The sequence below is a fragment of the Nomascus leucogenys genome, chromosome 16 (genome assembly GCF_006542625.1).
Source record: "Nomascus leucogenys isolate Asia chromosome 16, Asia_NLE_v1, whole genome shotgun sequence".
NCBI lineage: Eukaryota > Metazoa > Chordata > Mammalia > Primates > Hylobatidae > Nomascus > Nomascus leucogenys.
Window position 1 is genome coordinate 60,584,786 of NC_044396.1, and position 16,687 is coordinate 60,601,472.

A 16,687-nucleotide genomic window follows, 5' to 3' on the forward strand; every position below is an offset into this window, starting at 1 on the left:
GTCCACAGTCACAACATCTCATCTGAGATAAGGCAAGTCCCTTTCACCTATGATCCTGTAAAATAAAGGCAAGTTAGTTACTTCCTAGATACAATGGGGGTACAGGCATTGGATAAATACAGCCATTCCAAATGGGGGGAATTGGCCAAAACAAAGGGGCTATAGGCCCCATGCAAGTCTGAAATCCAGCGGGGCAGTGGAATCTTAAAGCTCCAGAATGATCTCCTTTGACTCCATGTCTCGCGTCCAGGTAATGCTGATGCAAGAGGTGGGTTCTTGTGGTCTTGGGCAGCTCCGCCCCGTGGCTTTGCAGGGTACATCCTCTGGCTGCTTTCACGGGCTGGTGTTGAGTGTCTTTAGATTTTCCAGGTGCACGGTGCAAGCTGTCAGTGGTTCTACCATTCTGGGGTCTGGAGGACAGTGGCCTTTTTCTCACAGCTCCATTAGGCAGTGCCCCAGTAGGGACTCTGTGTGGGGGCTCCGGCCCCACATTTCACTTCCACACTACCCTAGCAGAGGTTCTCCATGGTAGCCCCGCCCCTGCAACAAACTTCTGCCTGGACATCCAGGCATTTCCATACACCCTCTGAAATCTAGACAGGGGTTCCTAAACCTCAATTCTTGACTTCTTTGCACTCACAGGCTCAACACCAGGTGGAAGCTGCCAAGACCTGAGGCTTGCACCCTCTGAAGCCACTGCTTGAGCTCTATGTTGGCCCCTTTCGGCCACAGCTGGAGTGGCTGGGATGCAAGGCACCAAGTCTCTAGGTTGCACACAGCACGGGACCTTGGGCCTGGCTCATGAAACTACCTTTTCCTCCTAGGACTCTAGGCCTGTGATGGGAGGGGCTGCCATGAAGACCTCTGACATGCCCTGGAGACATTTTCCCTATTGTCTGTGGAATTAACATTCAGCTCCTTGTTACTTATGCAAATTTCTGCAGCTGGCTTGAATTTTTCTCAGAAAATGGGATTTACTTTTCTATTGCATTGTCAGGCTGCAAATTTTCTGAACTTGCCCTGTTTCCCTTGTAAAACTGAAAGCCTTTAACAGCACCCCAGCCACCTCTTGAATGCCTTGCTGCTTAGAAATTTCTTCCACCAGATACCCTAAATCATCTCTCTCAAGTTCAGAGTTCCACACATCTCTGGGGCAGGGGCAAAATGCCACCAGTCTGTTTGCTAAAACATAACAAGAGTCACTTTTGCTCCAGTTTCCAACAAGTTCCTCATCTCCATCTGAGACCACCTCAGCCTGAATTTCATTGTCCGTGTCATTAGCATTTTGGGCAAAACCATTCAACAAGTCTCTAGGGAGTTACAAACTTTCCAACATTTTCCCATCTTCTTCTGAGCCCTCCAAACTGTTTCAGTCTCTGCCAGTACCCAGTTCCAAAGTTGCTTCCACATTTTCAGGTATCTTCAGCAAAACCCCACTCTACTGGTACCAATTTACTGTGTTAGTCTGTTTTCATGCTACTGATAAAACCATACCCGAGAAGACTGGGCAATTTACAAAAGAATAAGGTGTATTGGACTTACAGTTCCACATGGCTGGAGAGGCCTCACAGTCATGGTGGAAGGCAAGGAGGAGCAAGTCACGTCTTACATGGATGACAGCATGCAAAGAGAGCTTGTGCAGGGAAACTCCCATTTTAAAACTATCAGATCTTGTGAGACTCGTTCCCTATCATGAGAACAGTGCAGGAAAGACACGCCCCATAATTCAATCACCTCTCAATGGGTTCTTCCCATGATGCAAGGGAATTGTGGGATTTCCAATTCAAGATGAGATTTGGGTGGGGACACAGCCAAGCCATGTGAGTGTGTGTGTTTGTGTGTGTGATGTGTTTGTTTTGTTCTAGATAGCTGAGAACTTTCATTGTTTTGTGAAGGTTCTCAGAATATAGAAAGTTCAAGGAAAAGTTTTGACAGCTGCAAACCTATCTGTAATAAAAAATAAAAATAAGAAATAACTTCTATAAGCTTATGTAGATACTGAGAATAAAAAGTTAAAATTGTAAAGTTTTTGAATGATTTCCTAATCTAACAATTCTAATAGCTTACTATCTGTCTTAGTTCAACAATTTCTTAGAAAAAGCACCCATTTTTTTCTGAAGATTTTCTCATGTACTTATTTCTTATTCTTAATTTATAAGATTTCACTGTGGTTTCAGAGATAACTCATTTTTCTTGTAGCCATAGATTGAAAAAACTGAAATCAAGTTTCTGAAAACAGCTTCTGAATTTTATATTTCGCATCCCAGGTTAAAAAGTGTAATTTAAGTCAATTTTGGAATTAGGAGTACAATATTTTAATTCTGTCTCAGTTTACATTGGGAATTTTTAGTAAGTTATTTCACTTCTTCGGAATATAAGATAATATGTAATTAATTACTGCTCTGTCTTTGTAGTATCTTTCATATTTTATGGCTTTTTGTGACTTTTAAAACTGGCTAAAAGAGAAATCCAAATGGTTCCCCTCATAGAATATGTGTGAAGTGGTACAGATTGAACATCCTTAACCTGAAAATTTGTAATACAAAATGCTTCAAAATTCAACACTTTTTGAAGAATGAAATAATGTCACAGGTGGAAAATTTCACCCTGATCACGTGATGAGTCACAGTCAAAACACAATGAAAACTTTGTTTTCTGCACAAAATTACTTAAAATACTGTATAAAATTGTTACCTTCAGGATATGTGTGTAAGGTGTATAGGAAATGTAAACCAATTTTGTGTTTAGAGTTGGATCCTTATTGCTGTGATATCTCAGGTATACAGAAATATTCCAAAATTTGAAAATATCTGAGATGTGAAGCACTTCTAGTTTCAAGCATTTTGTATAAGGGATACTCCCTGTAGTAACTAAATCCCTTAGTGGTTAGGGAAACATTTGAGAGCAAGGTGACTTAATTCAGCTTTGCTAAATGTATTATTGTTTTATCAAACATGATCTGATCTTTTTTCAGTCCCTTCTTTCCTTCTGTAAACATGTATTGAATACCTCTCATGAACCATCAGAGTTGCTCTTAGTAAGAGTAGAGATACTGTTTCTGTTCCTATATCCTTAGGAAGCACTGTGCTAGACATTGAAGGAGAAAACATAGCCATAAAAGACCTAGAACTAATAAAGTCTATAAGTAGACTTCACTAATATGCAACAGTTAAGGTTACTCCGTAGAAGACATCACCATCTCTTTTTCCAAAGCAACTTAGTATCTCAGAGGCGGGAAAGTCCAGTTTTATTCTCATTTACTGTTGCTCCCTGCATTGTTGAAAAGTGATCACATGACCTTTTATTTGTCTTATGCCTCTGTGTTTCTGGATATCCAGTATAGAAATGAAGTTGTTCATTGAAGCTTTAAGCAGCTGTACTTCCTATTCACATGCATTCATTATTCTTTCAGAGAACATTTGTTATGCTTGCAGTGTGCATGGTGGTGAGAAAAAACACAAGGATGAATTAGCCTTTTCTGTGCTTCCAGTGAGGTAGCATGATGTGGTGAACATCCTGTAGACTTTGAAACTGATTTATTAAATTCTCTTTCTTTGATGACTTGCTGCATGAGTTTTGAGTCTGGAAGGCCTTAAAGGATGAGTGTGACTTAAATGATACAAAGACATTGTATCCCAAGTGAATGAATGAATAAGCCTTTATTAAAGTACAAGCATTATTAAAGTACAAGGCCTGCTTAGGAAAGAAAGAATAAGGTAATTAGAATGGAAGTTTCAAAATTTTTTATTTGAAAGAATGGTGGAATGGCATACCTTCTTCCCATCTTTTTTAAAGTTCTGAAATGCTCTATTGAGAAAGTCATACACATGTTAAAAATTGTGGACAATATAAAATGATATGGTAAAAAAAAATTAGTCTGTTCCTCTAACCCTGAGCTCAGGTCCTCCTTCTGTTAGGGAAGCCCTTTTTTTTTTTTTTTTTTTTTTTTTGAGATGGAGTCTTGCTGTGTCGCCAGGCTGTGGCTCACTGCAACCTCCGCCTCCCGGGTTCAAGTGATTCTCCTGCCCCAGCCTCCTGAGTAGCTGGGACTACAGGCACGTGCCACCATGCCCAGCTAATTTTTGTATTTTTAGTAGAGATGGGGTTTCACCATGTTGGCCAGGATGGTCTTGATCTCTTGACCTTGTGATCTGCCTGCCTCAGCCTCCCAAAGTGCTGGGATTACAGGCATGAGCCACCGCGCCCAGCCGGGCAAGCACTGTTAATGATTTTTCTATGTGATCTTTCAGAGATATTTGTTCATGCACAAATAGGCGTGCGTGCACATGCATGCATGTGTGTGTGTATTCCTCTGACAGGGAGAATGGTTAGAAATGCAAATGTGGTATACTCTATGTAACGATATAGTTTAAAGATCATGCCATGTCATCACATCCTTTACATTATCCTGTTGAGTAGGATTGCATTGCATGGATATATAGTCCCTTGTCTTGATGAAAAAGTTTAAGTCCCCTTGGTGAACCCTTAGGATGATTCTGATATTTCCTCACAGAAACAGTTTTTCAGTGGATGTCATTGGTGGAATGAATCTTTAGAGGTGAAATGTCTGGGTCAGGAGGTCCATGGATTTTAAATTTTGATTGATGTTACAAGTTTCCTTCTGAAAAGGCTTTTTATTCATCCGTACCCACTTTCTGTGGCATATGCGAGTGCCACTTTCCCCATATCCTGCCACGTGGTATATTATCAGCTTTTTTCTTTTAATAGTTGCCAGTCTAATTGGTTAAAAATGTTATTTTGTTATAATTTGCATTATGAGTACTGCTGAACATCTTTTAATATTCTTTTTTTTTTTTTTTTTTTTGAGAAAGAGTCTCACTCTGTCTCCCAGGCTGGAGTGCAGTGGCACGATCTTGGCTCACTGCAAGCTCCACCTCCTGGGTTCACGCCATTCTCCTGCCTCAGCCTCCCAAGTAGCTGGGACTACAGGTGCCCGCCACCACGCCCGGCTAATTTTTTAGTATTTATTTTAGTAGAGATGGGGTTTCACTGTGTTAGCCAGGATGGTCTTGATCTCCTGACCGCGTGATCCACCTGCCTCGGCCTCCCAAAGTGCTGGGATTATAGGAGTGAGAACATCTTTTAATATTCTTAAACAGCTATGGGATTACAGGAGTGAGAACATCTTTTAATATTCTTAAACAGCCATTTGTATTTTTCTTTCTGAGCTGTCTCCTTTTACACTTTTTTCAAATTTCATTTCTCTTCTGATAAAGAGAGGGCAAGGTTCTGGTGCTCTGCCTAGTTAACCTTCTCCTCCACTGATGTACTTCTGAGGAAGACAGTATTTTATACCTCTGAGTTGATTCTTTGTACAGAGTAGCTAGAAGTACAAAAAGAAGGTCTACATTTGTGAACAGCTTGGTAATTTTTAATTTTTATTCTTAGAGAATGGAGTATGAAGTCAAATTTTGATTAGGTAAATATCAGTTAGTTTTAGAGATAATGTGTCATCGAAATAGGATATATTTTGAAGGAGATGAGAAGAGATAAGTAATTTGGAGGCTGTTCTTAGGCTAGAGATTATGGGAATCTAAAACTAAGACAGATGGAATTGGAGGGGACTGGGCTACTGTCAGCTTTTATTTTTTGTATTACTCCAGTACCAGTTTTGGCACTTTTTTTTTGGCTTGCGTTTTGAAAATGATTGACTTTTCATACTTTGAATCTTCCTTATCGGGAAAAAATTATATCCATTGAGTAGGAGAGTGCCCAGCATTTGGTAGGCTTCCAGTGAATACTTGTTGAAGGAATGCCTTTCAGAAAGCAGAGTAGTTACTGTCTTTTAGTTGATTTCATACTTCAGAAGATCAGATTTTATCCTGAATTGTGAACTCTGCCTATTGTGATATATCAAATATTTGAAGTTTTATTTATGAATTAGATGTAATTTCCTCTGTGCCAAGGGTAAAGATGTTTTTTTTCGGTGAGGAGAGGGCGGGGGTCAATTTTTATTCAGGCTTCTCACAGTGGTTAGAGTCACTCTATCTTCAGAACAGTCACAACACAGGAAATACAACACTGAGACTGCCTAGAAAAGTCTGACCAGTTAAATCTTATTGCTTAAAATACATGTATTCACAAAAACTGATAAATGGTAACATGCCTCACACAGGAATGTGTTTGCGAATGTGTTTACATTTGCAAATATCCTGACTGGCTATAGCACCAAACCCTCCACTAACCCCTCATTCACCTGGAACACCAGTGTCACTCACATCTCCCTGGCCCCCTAACTATTCCTTCAATTCCCTATTAAATCTCTCTCTGAGAAGGGTAGCCTCCTGTAGCAGGGGCCAGACCGTGATGTGGGAATTAAGCCCAGCTCTGCAGGTTGCATTTTCATCTTTTTCATCTTCTCATGCCTTGAGGGTAAGATGCTGCAGTGAATCCCACAGTTAACACTCAGCCAGTTCCCCACTGTAACTGGGGAAAGAAACTTGAGAGGGTCAGAATACATCCATTTGATTAGTAGTTAACTGAAAAAGGGTTCCTTTTGGTAAAACTTTTTCACCTTTGAGTCATTTCAATGAGTTATTTGATATTCTTTAAAAAAGGTAAAGGAAAGGCATCGGAGGGCTTTGACACACTCTGGCCAACTCTGGCCATATGCCAGCCTGCTTGTGCCCTTTGGACTCAGTGGAGGGAGATAGGCCCTGAGCTACCTCCAGTGCCAGCAAAGCCTCCTCCTGACAATCCTGGGCGGGGCCGACATCTGGGCCACAGCTAGTCCAAGTCTGTCATTGGAGATCCATTCAAGCTCCTGTCTGAAATTCCACCTTCTTCTGTCCCAAGTGGTTGTGGACACCCCCAGGGGTTGGTACGGAGAACCAGGTGCAGCCACGGGAGGCAGATAGGCTCAGAACATGTTTCCATTTACCGGGAACAGAACACAGGCCTCTGTGTGACTGTGGAGCAATGTGCAGATTGCAGTGATGAGTAGAGTAAAACCTCCACTTTGAGCTCAGCATCTCTGGTGAACACAGGGAACTGCAGGCAACAGTGCTGCTGAATACACCCGAGTGCACAGTCAGACGTGTTCCATAAACAGTAAATGTGTAAGACCAATTATCTTGAGAGTGTATCTTGCTCCAGAAGATGCTTTTAAAATGCTGCATTTTCCAGGCTTCTAGGTATAAACCTTGGAGGCAGGGAACCTGGATTCTGCTTTCCTTTTGCTAGTCAACTCTCCAGTTCCTTCTGAGTCCCTGAGTCTGGAGTGAGGCAGGGGGGAGGTTCTAGATTGTATTTTGCTGGTAGGCCTTAATCCTTTAATCCTATTCTAGGTAGTATCTCTTCCCCAGGTAGCCTATTTAAAATAAAAAAATGTGTGTCTTTCAGAAAAAATTGCTAGCTAGCCCTATTCTGTGTAATATTATAGAAGGCTTGTAGCCAGTTGGATGAAGATTTATTCATGGTATTTAAAAGTTTGAAACAAATTATATAGGTTTCCATTTATTGTTTGGCACTAGTGTATATATATCTTTAGTTGGAAAAATCTTACAGGAGCATGACTCTTCCAATTCTAGACTTAATTCAGGGTCTAGCTGTCCTGTAGCCACCTTCCCTTTGATTGTTTTAGTAAACATCACAATAACCTTTATGCTCATTCCAAAGTTTAAACAATACTGTACTTTTTAATTGTTCCTTCTCAATTTTATTTATATTATATTTAACACGTATTTCACTTAAAAGAATGTGAATTCTCTGAAGCCAGGGATTGAACCTTATGTATTCGATGCTCTTTGAAGAAAATAGAATAGGATCTATGTTGTTGGCCAGTTGATTCACTTTTGAATAATGGAGTAAATTGTTTGTGGTTCATGGTATTCTTTTAGTAGCGTGTTTTTCACTATCATACATGGGTTCTTCAGAACTATTGTTGCATTTCTTAATGCCTTCAGATTGTTTATTCAGAACATCAATTAGGGCCGCAAATTATTTGAATTGATACTGGCTAAAAATCTTCTAAACTTTGTGAGGTCAAAAAATGTAATTATTAGCATTTATTAAGGGATGATATAATTTGATTAGTGAGCTCTGATTTTGTTAATTTTTAAAAAACATTTAAGTAGAGCATGTTCAGTTAAAAGAACAACTTATATGGTCATCCAGATTTCTACTTTACAACTGAGAAAAAGCTGCAGCTTTCTACAGAGCAGAGTATAAATATGAGGAAAATGGTGAAAGGGAGTGATAGAATTGAAGAAAATGATGATACTGTGATAATGAAGAAAGGTAATGTTTATCAAATATTTACTATGGGCCATCACTGAGCTAAACACTTTACATATATTATCTCATTAATTGTCATCATAATCCTTTCAGATATTGTCTTTATTCTATAGGCATACAAGATCATAGAGAAGTTAAGTGACTTGCCCAAGATCGTACAGTTAGTAAGAAATTCTGGATAGGTACTTTGATTTCAGAAATTAAGGCTCTTTATCATGAGGAAAGAAGCAATGGTAATAAATGGGATTGAGAGTAAGTAGTTAATACGCATGACAACCAGCTGTTACCCCTACAGAAATTTTATTATTTAAATTTAGTCATTTAACAAGACTACTTGCCACTATTGAAGAGTATGTGAAGACTAATAACTTGTTTTTATTTTTAAAAGTCTAAGGATAATTTTTATTTTATAGAATATTATGCTAAGGAAGCTATGATAGAATTTTTTTTTTTTTTTGAGACAGGATCTCGCTCTATTGCCCAGGCTGGATTGCAGTGAGGCGATTATAGCTCACTGTAACCTCTGACTCCTGGGCTCGAGCAATCTCCCACCTCAGCTTCCTGATTAGCTAGTACTACAGGCGCGTACCACCACACCCAAGTAATCTTTTAAAATTTTTCGTAGAGACAACATTTTGCTGTGTTGTCCAGGTTGTTCTGAAACTCCTGGGTTCAGATGATCCTCCCGCCTTGGCCTTCCAAAGTGTTGGGATTACAGGCATGAACCACTGTCCCTGGCCAAAATTGGTCTTTTTTTACAAGCCTTTTTTGTGTGCTCTAAATGAGACCCAAAAGCCACAAGAAGCCTTGTTGAGCCTCATTCTGGTTGCTTGATAATCATTCAAAACCTACGGCTTTGTGTGGCTTTTGGGAGATAAGCTGCTTGACTCTTTATTCACAGTTAGACATTATATGAATAAAGAGTTGGACAGCTGAGTAGTAAGTGTCCAGAGAGCAAGAGACTATGGCAAAAAAAAGACATGAACAGATTCAGGAGTCCCAGGATTTGCAGTGTAAGTCTGGGCTTTGGTTTTTATTTACATAAAATGAAGAGATGTAATTATCACTGCCTGCTCCGCAGTTCTTTCCAATTGTAAAATTTGTGATGTATTCATTTATTCTGCAGATAGCTACCGATCTGCAGTAGATACTTCCTTCAGTGTCCAGTACTGTTTGGTATGAATGCACAGAAACTAAGATGTGCGTTTCTATTTTTGTCTTAGTTTTTGAACCAGTGTTTTTGTTATTATAATTGGTTATTTTATGTATGATACCTTGTATATTGTTTGTTTAAAATTTTAGATATGCTTTGAATTATGTGGCAAAACTTTAAGACTGTAAATGGCTTTTTTTTTTTTGAAACCGAGTCTCGTTTTGTCGCCCAGGCTGGAGTGCAGTGGCGCAGTCTCAGCTCACTGCGACCTCCACCTCCCGGGTTCAGGTGATTCTCCTGCCTCAGCCTCCCAAGTAGCTGGGATTACAGGTGCACACCACCATGCTTAGCTGATTTTTTTGTTTGATTTGTGGCATTTGTATGCAATATTTTCTTTTTTAAAAATGTCTATTTTTATTTTTGTAGAGACAGGGTCTCACTATGTTGCCCAGGCTGGTCTCTCACTCCTGGGCTCAAGTGATCTTCCCACCTCAGCCTCCCGAAGTGCCGAGATTACAGGCATGCACCACTGCTCCCAGGTGAATCCAGTTGTTTTCAACAAGTTTTCACTGCATACAGTATCTCATCTCTGCTGTTGGAAATCCTGTAAGGATTGGGGCAAGATATAAATATCAAATAAAGCAAGTCTGTGCCAGTCCTTTAAAGATTGCTTAGTTAGAATTTTGTGGCAAGGTTTAATACATAAACGTTAAGTCCAGAACCAAATGTTAAAAAAAGGAAGATAACATTTATTTAATATTATATGCTGTGTTAGTTGCTTCATATTGATGCTTGAAGGTAGATGGTATTACTGAGGTTTGCAGAGGTTAAAAAAGCTAGTAAGTGATAAGAGTTGGAATTCAGTTTCTTGTCTTCTGGATTTCAAAACAGACATTATGCTCTGCATATTGTCTGTGGAAGAAGTAATGTCATGGAAAATGAAAGATTAAATTATGTTTCAAATTTTGGTGAAATCAGATATTAAATGGCCGAAAGAAAGTTTCCTGATTATATGTTAATTTATCCCTCATCTATTTGGAGGTCTAGGGACAATGCTTCCACTTTAAGTCTAAAATTCTTAATGGCTTTAAGGTTTGAGTTACTTTCAGAGCTTTACTTTTACTTTTCTTCTGAGTTCTTGAGACTTTTAAAACTTTGCATTTATTGTGGCACATTTTTGTTTTACTTAGTAAACTTATTTTAAAAATATTTGCTTGTGCCTACTGTGTGACAGGCGTGCTAAGGCCTTTGCTATGACCTGATTAATTAAGGATATAGATTCTTTTTTTATTTTTTATTTTTTTTACTCTCAGGATATGCTTAGGGATATATATTATTAAAACATCATTTTTTAATTACCCAAATTATTATAAACATTTCTCTGACCCTTATTTGTGTCTTGATTTCTCTAAACTTTCACTTTCATTTCTTCAGAGCCAAATCACTCACTTACCACCCTGTAATGAGTAGCTCTTGATACTCTAAAGAGACCACATCCGTTTTACTTCTGTCTGCATCTTGTGGAATATTATATCAACAATAAGAAACTTTATTCATAATTAAGTTTAGCTTGGCCTCAGTTATAGTATGTTTTATTGTTTATCCTTCTGTATTTGAAGCAAACATAAATAGAGAGGATATAAATTTAGTAATTTATACAGTATGCTCCAGTCCCTGACTGTTTACTTCAGCCAGTACTGCTTTCTCCTAGGCCTTTGCTCATGTGTTCTTCCCCACTATGCAGTTTCCATAAATAACTTCCTGTTTTGTTTTTTAATGTCTACTTACTCTTTGTTTCAGTACAGGTATCACATGTGGGACCGCCTTTGCTTTCTCTCTTTCCACTTCGTCCACTCTGCCACAACATGTGTCAGAATCTCTTCCTTATTTTCCTAACACCCTAGATATCCCTTTCATTGCTCTTACTGCATTAACTTTTTTATTTGATATGTTTTTGTCATGAGAATGAGCTTCTGCAAGGAATTATCATTTCTTTTTTATCTCTATATTTTCATTGTGTAGCACAATATTGGCAAACAGTAGAAGTCTGGTACATATTTGATAAATGCACAATAAATGGCATTGATTTTTATGTTTATCATTTTAAAAACTTTAGAATACAACTTTTAATTGTTTTGCGTATTATATAATATTTATTTCAGGACTGTATTATTCTTGTGAAAGACTTATGGGTAGATTTTCTCTTAAAATTGTGAAAAAGTTGTCAGAAGACATATTTCTATAATGATATTCAAAGGCCATGCCATGGTGAGATTTTTTTCCCCCTAATCTCCACTGTTCCTCCCCTTCTTAGGATACAGATCTTATGAATGAGACAGAGTAAAGGGCTTTAAGTTGGATAAAGATTAAGATTCCCTGCTGGTTAGTAATTATCAGAATCTGGCTGGTTATTTATTTGGATGAAACGATGCATACATTGTGTGCATCAAAAGTAAAGCATATGTGATTGTTAGAGGAATGTTTGAATTCCCCAGTGGGATGTCATGGGGTATGTTTATAAACTCCCACTAAGCAGTAGTTCTACAATGGAATTTCTCTGGCATTGAGATAATAATTTGCACAGTCAAATTACCTTCTTTACAAAACCCCAAGGAATCATAAGGGCCTAATCCTTTATTAATGTCAACCCACAGGCTGCAAGAAAGCGTAAGATTGCCATTCGAAAAGCCCAGGGGAAAAATGTGGAGGCCATTCGGGAGCTGAATGAGTATCTGGAACAGTGAGTATTTTACAAGAGGATCGTGTTTTGTTATTCTGATAAATCTTTTTTAATTAAAATGGAATTTGCATTTGATTTTCCTGTTTGTTTTCATGCTGTTCATTTACAGAATATCTACACACTTACTTTTTTTTCTTTTCCTCTCACCAGATTTGTAGGAGACCAAGAAGCCTGGCATGAACTTGCAGAACTTTACATCAATGAACATGAGTAAGTTATTAAACACACAACATTTTGTTGAGTGCAGTTTTCATCACTGTAAGTTCAGAAAGCACTGTGGTTTCCAAAGGATTGGTGAGAGGGTGTGAATCATGTCATTTGAAATGAAAAACAGAACAAATCAACAATTAAATGAAAAATAACAAATCAATAATTCACTGGTCATAATATGTGAATAGCTTTAACTGGGTCATTTGTGTTTCGCCAGGTTGTTTATGTTTAGGAAATAAGTTTTTCTTCCAAATAGAGATGGCATTCTTTGGAAATAAAAAGGCCTGCATTTGCTAAGCTAAGTTTATTTTTGGTAAATCAAAATTGTGAATTTTTAGAGTTCAAATTGTTCTTATATACAAAGAGTATTATACTCCCTGCTGTTTAAAAATTCTGTCAGTTGTATGCATGTATTAGCCTTAGTACTAAGAGAATCAACTCTTCCAAAGTAGAAGCGTTCTGTTGCCTGGGTAAAAAACTGAGAATAATCAAGAATGTTGAATGCTCTAGGATCTTGCTTATTGGATGTTTAATGTTTTTGTTAGCTTTTTTATTGCTGTAGTGACAGGAGGAAATCCCAGTGTGAGAGGATTAGTCCAGAGTCTTAGTGCAAGTTTTCTAATATTACAGCATTAATGCTAACCTCCATCTAGAGGCGTGTTTTATATTTTTTTTCTTAGTTCTTCTAAATCTGAAGTATATGACATTGTTTCTTTTCCTTCTTTTTGACAGAATAGAATCAGATTCTCATGCACATTTTCTTGTGCATGAATATTTAACCTTGTTCTCATACTACAAACAACTGATGAGAAATAGAATGAAGACATTTGTCTGTTGTCTGTGGTCTATATATATAATGTGATCTAGAGGATTGAGGTAGTCTATTTGCATAAGTCTAAGAAAAGTGGGAGCTAAAATAAAAGTAATAGCTGTGATTTAATGAATGTGTACTATATTCTAGGAACTGTTTTTCAAGTTCTCTGCTATACTCTGAAACAGATATTCTGGTTTTGATTAGGAAATTATTTCCTGAATCACATTCAGTATAGATGATATGCTTGTATATACACATGTGTAAACATACTCATGATTTCTTATGCATGTGAGACAGTATATAGTACTTATATTTAAATACATGAAATTGAATTTTTAGAGTATAGTAAAAATAATTAGCATTAATTTTATTTTGTTTCTAAAACAGGTGACAGTCATTTAACATTTTTTGTACTTTTTAAAGATTTTCTGACTAAAAGCATTTTAAAACATTTCAAATCAACAAGGAAATTTTTTTTTCAAGTTAAAGGAATACCTAATGCAGAAAATTTGAGAAACACAATAAAGCATAAAGACCAAGACAAAAATTACATGTAATTCCAGCATCCTAAGTTAACTATAGTTTGTTTGGTTTTTATCCTTCCTTATCTTTTAAAACAAAAGCCCAAAATAAAATTATCTTTCGTAGTTTATACTTTCTCTTATATTTTGTTCAAAAATTTCTTGTCACTATAACAATCTACAGTGTGTTTTGAATGGCTTTATATTATTTCATCTTACTAATTTACCCTAGTATTTTTAAACAGTTTCCTAGGGAGATATAAAGGTTGTTTTATATTTTTATATATAATGCTGTAGTGATCATTTTTATTTTGTTTTCTTGGGTTAAATTCTTTGAAGTAAAATTGCTTGATTAAATAAGACGTACATTTTCTGTGGTTTTGATAAATAGTTCCTGATTGTTCCCTAGAATGGTAACATCAATTTACTTGCACACCAGCATTTACTAGAGTCCCTCTTTAACAACACTGGATACTGTGATTCTTTTTTAATCTTTACAAGTTTGATAGGTGAAATTGGTTCTACCTTTTTAGTTCATTTTTAAGAGCTCTTTTTATAAAAGAGAGCAACCATTTGTCAAAGGTATATCCTTGTTATATGCTTTTTAAATACTGACTTCTTAAAATTATAGAAACTACATTTTTAGAAAATCAGATTCATCAATTTTTAACATTATCATGTCTGCTATCCTTTAATAGCTTAAAAATGTATCACCTTTTTCCCCTACTTCATTTGCAATTTTATTTTTTTGCATGTGTTTCTAATATTTATTTCATCATCAGATTTAGGTTATACCTTATTTTTAACCTACCATTAAATTTACTTATTTTCTTCACCATGTGGTACCACCTTCAGTTTTGCTTTGTTTGGAATCTAAAGAGTTTATTGAAATAGAGGTGAATGTACACTTAAGAGAAATGAACTGAGAAATCTCAAAAAATGAAGATTTACAAAGATGTAGGAGCACCTAAAAAATATTTTTTTAGAGAAAATGATAATTACGGTCAGCCTACCCTTTTATCTAGTATCACAAAAGTCTTTTTGGTCTTAAAGCTAGTTAGTTACAAAATGACCATTTTTTTTTTTCTAATCGAACACTTAGAAGGAATATTTATGTTTAGGTGACTGGAAATACATATCTACAGATTTTTTTGAAACTGAAAATTACAATCAGTTCACTTGATTCATTTGACATGTCTGAGCAAGTCATTATAGGAGGCAGGAATTTTTTGGAGGAATGTTAAATTATCGTAGGATATCAGTTTTAGCACCAGTCTTGTGAACACAGTGGCAAAAATGTAACAGTTTCGAAAATATTAGATATATTTAACATGCGATATTCTTTTCTGCATATAAACAGTTATAAGCTTTTTTAAGTATAATAGGTCACAGGCAGCTTTGGTAGCCTAGATCTAGAACTATTTTTTTTCTTTAAGAGACAGAGTCTACAACATTTCCCAGGCCAGACTTGAGCTCCTGGGCTCAAGTACTCTTCCCACCTCAGCCTTTTGTGTAGCTGGCACTACAGGTATGTCACTGTGCCCAGCTCTGGAATTTTTAACTCCAAATAAATATCTATAGTATAATTTTCATATAGCCCTATTTAATGTTTCTATAGAGAGAAAAGGGGATATAGAATTGTGCCATATAAACTTTTTATATTTTTAAGTTACTTTTATAAGTTTGTTTCTGATTTATAGTTTGTTTTTAGTTATTCCAGGGATATATGTTACATCCATTGACCATATTGAGACACTTGTTCTAAAGTTTTAAAACTACAGTTAATTTTTTTGTGTCAGCACTACCAATATGTATTATAGGTTAAGTATCCATAACATGAAAATCTGAAATCCACAATACTCCAAAATCTGAAACTTTGAGTGCCAACATGATGCTCAAAGGAAATGCTCATTGGAGCATTTTGGATTTGGGATTTTTGCGTTAGGGATTTTCAACCAGTAAGATAATGCAGATATTTTAAAATCTGAAAACTTCTGAAATCTGAAACATTTCTGGTACCAGCATTTTGGTTAAGGGATACTCAACCTTTGTAAGCAAAAATACATTCACATTATGAAAGACAAATTTTTTTACTTCATTTGTAATTGAAACTAGATACTATACAGCAAGGAACAGTTACAGTTAGTATTATACATTAATTACGATTGTGATTGTAGTTCCTTTTCATAGGTCCAGCCTTTTAAAATTCCATATCGAGGGGAATTACCACAATTCTATAAGGAAAAATTGTGATGTTGGTAAAGTAATACACAGTACCAAATACTGTAACCTTTAGTTATATATACTTTTGTAAGGAAGAGAAGAAAACTTTATTTAGTTCTAGTACTGACTCTAACATTGTAATAACAATTGTTATTCTGTTTTAAGTAGATTCAAATTATTTTTACTTCTCTATTCTTAGTCTTGTTGAGTCACTGTGTATAATGAATTAACTTCTCTATGCACCTAGAATAGTACTGGCTATGTATTATCCCTGACAAGACTGAGGAAATAGGCACCTTCTGTGTGGCCTAACAATGGCCTAGAAAAGCTGGACTAGACCATCTCTTGAGCTCCTTCTAACTCTAATTTTATTTAATTCCATATTTTATCCACAAAATTAGTTTGATACCGTACTTTGTAAAATTGGGGGAAGGAATCCTTTTCTCATATGATGCTAATTGATTTTTGAGAAAATATCTTGGTATTCATTTTACCCTAAGAGCTGCTACTACCTGCCCATTTTATCTTGCTTTATGCACCAGTGTCACAGTTGTGCTCAACCCATTTAAATCTCTAAGAACTTTTATTCTTAGTCTCAGTATGAATTTTTGGCATCATACTGTTAATAATTAAAGGAACACATTTAGAAGAGAACTGTCTTTTGATAAAGTGTTTAAGGTAGAGACAAATTTTCCCTTTTCGAGTGATAAATATATATTAGGTAGATAGTCATAATACATTTGTTTTAGACATTTATTCAATCATTTGTT

The 16,687-nt window shown here is 36.4% G+C and overlaps 1 protein-coding gene across 2 annotated transcripts in view; it reads left to right on the forward strand.

Annotated features, from left to right (window-relative positions):
• The window catches only part of EMC2 (ER membrane protein complex subunit 2), a 48,344-nt gene that overhangs the window by 17,061 nt on the left and 14,596 nt on the right, over positions 1–16,687 (forward strand). Inside the window, exons 6-8 of one of the 2 annotated variants that reach the window (XM_030795072.1) lie at positions 12,064–12,149; positions 12,300–12,359; positions 13,092–13,442. In XM_030795072.1, the coding sequence (XP_030650932.1) occupies positions 12,064–12,149; positions 12,300–12,359; positions 13,092–13,221 (276 nt within the window). In that variant the 3' untranslated portion in view covers positions 13,222–13,442. Of the gene's footprint in view, positions 1–12,063; positions 12,150–12,299; positions 12,360–13,091; positions 13,443–16,687 lie in introns of those variants that run through there. The other variant, XM_003256107.4, reaches the window with a different exon arrangement.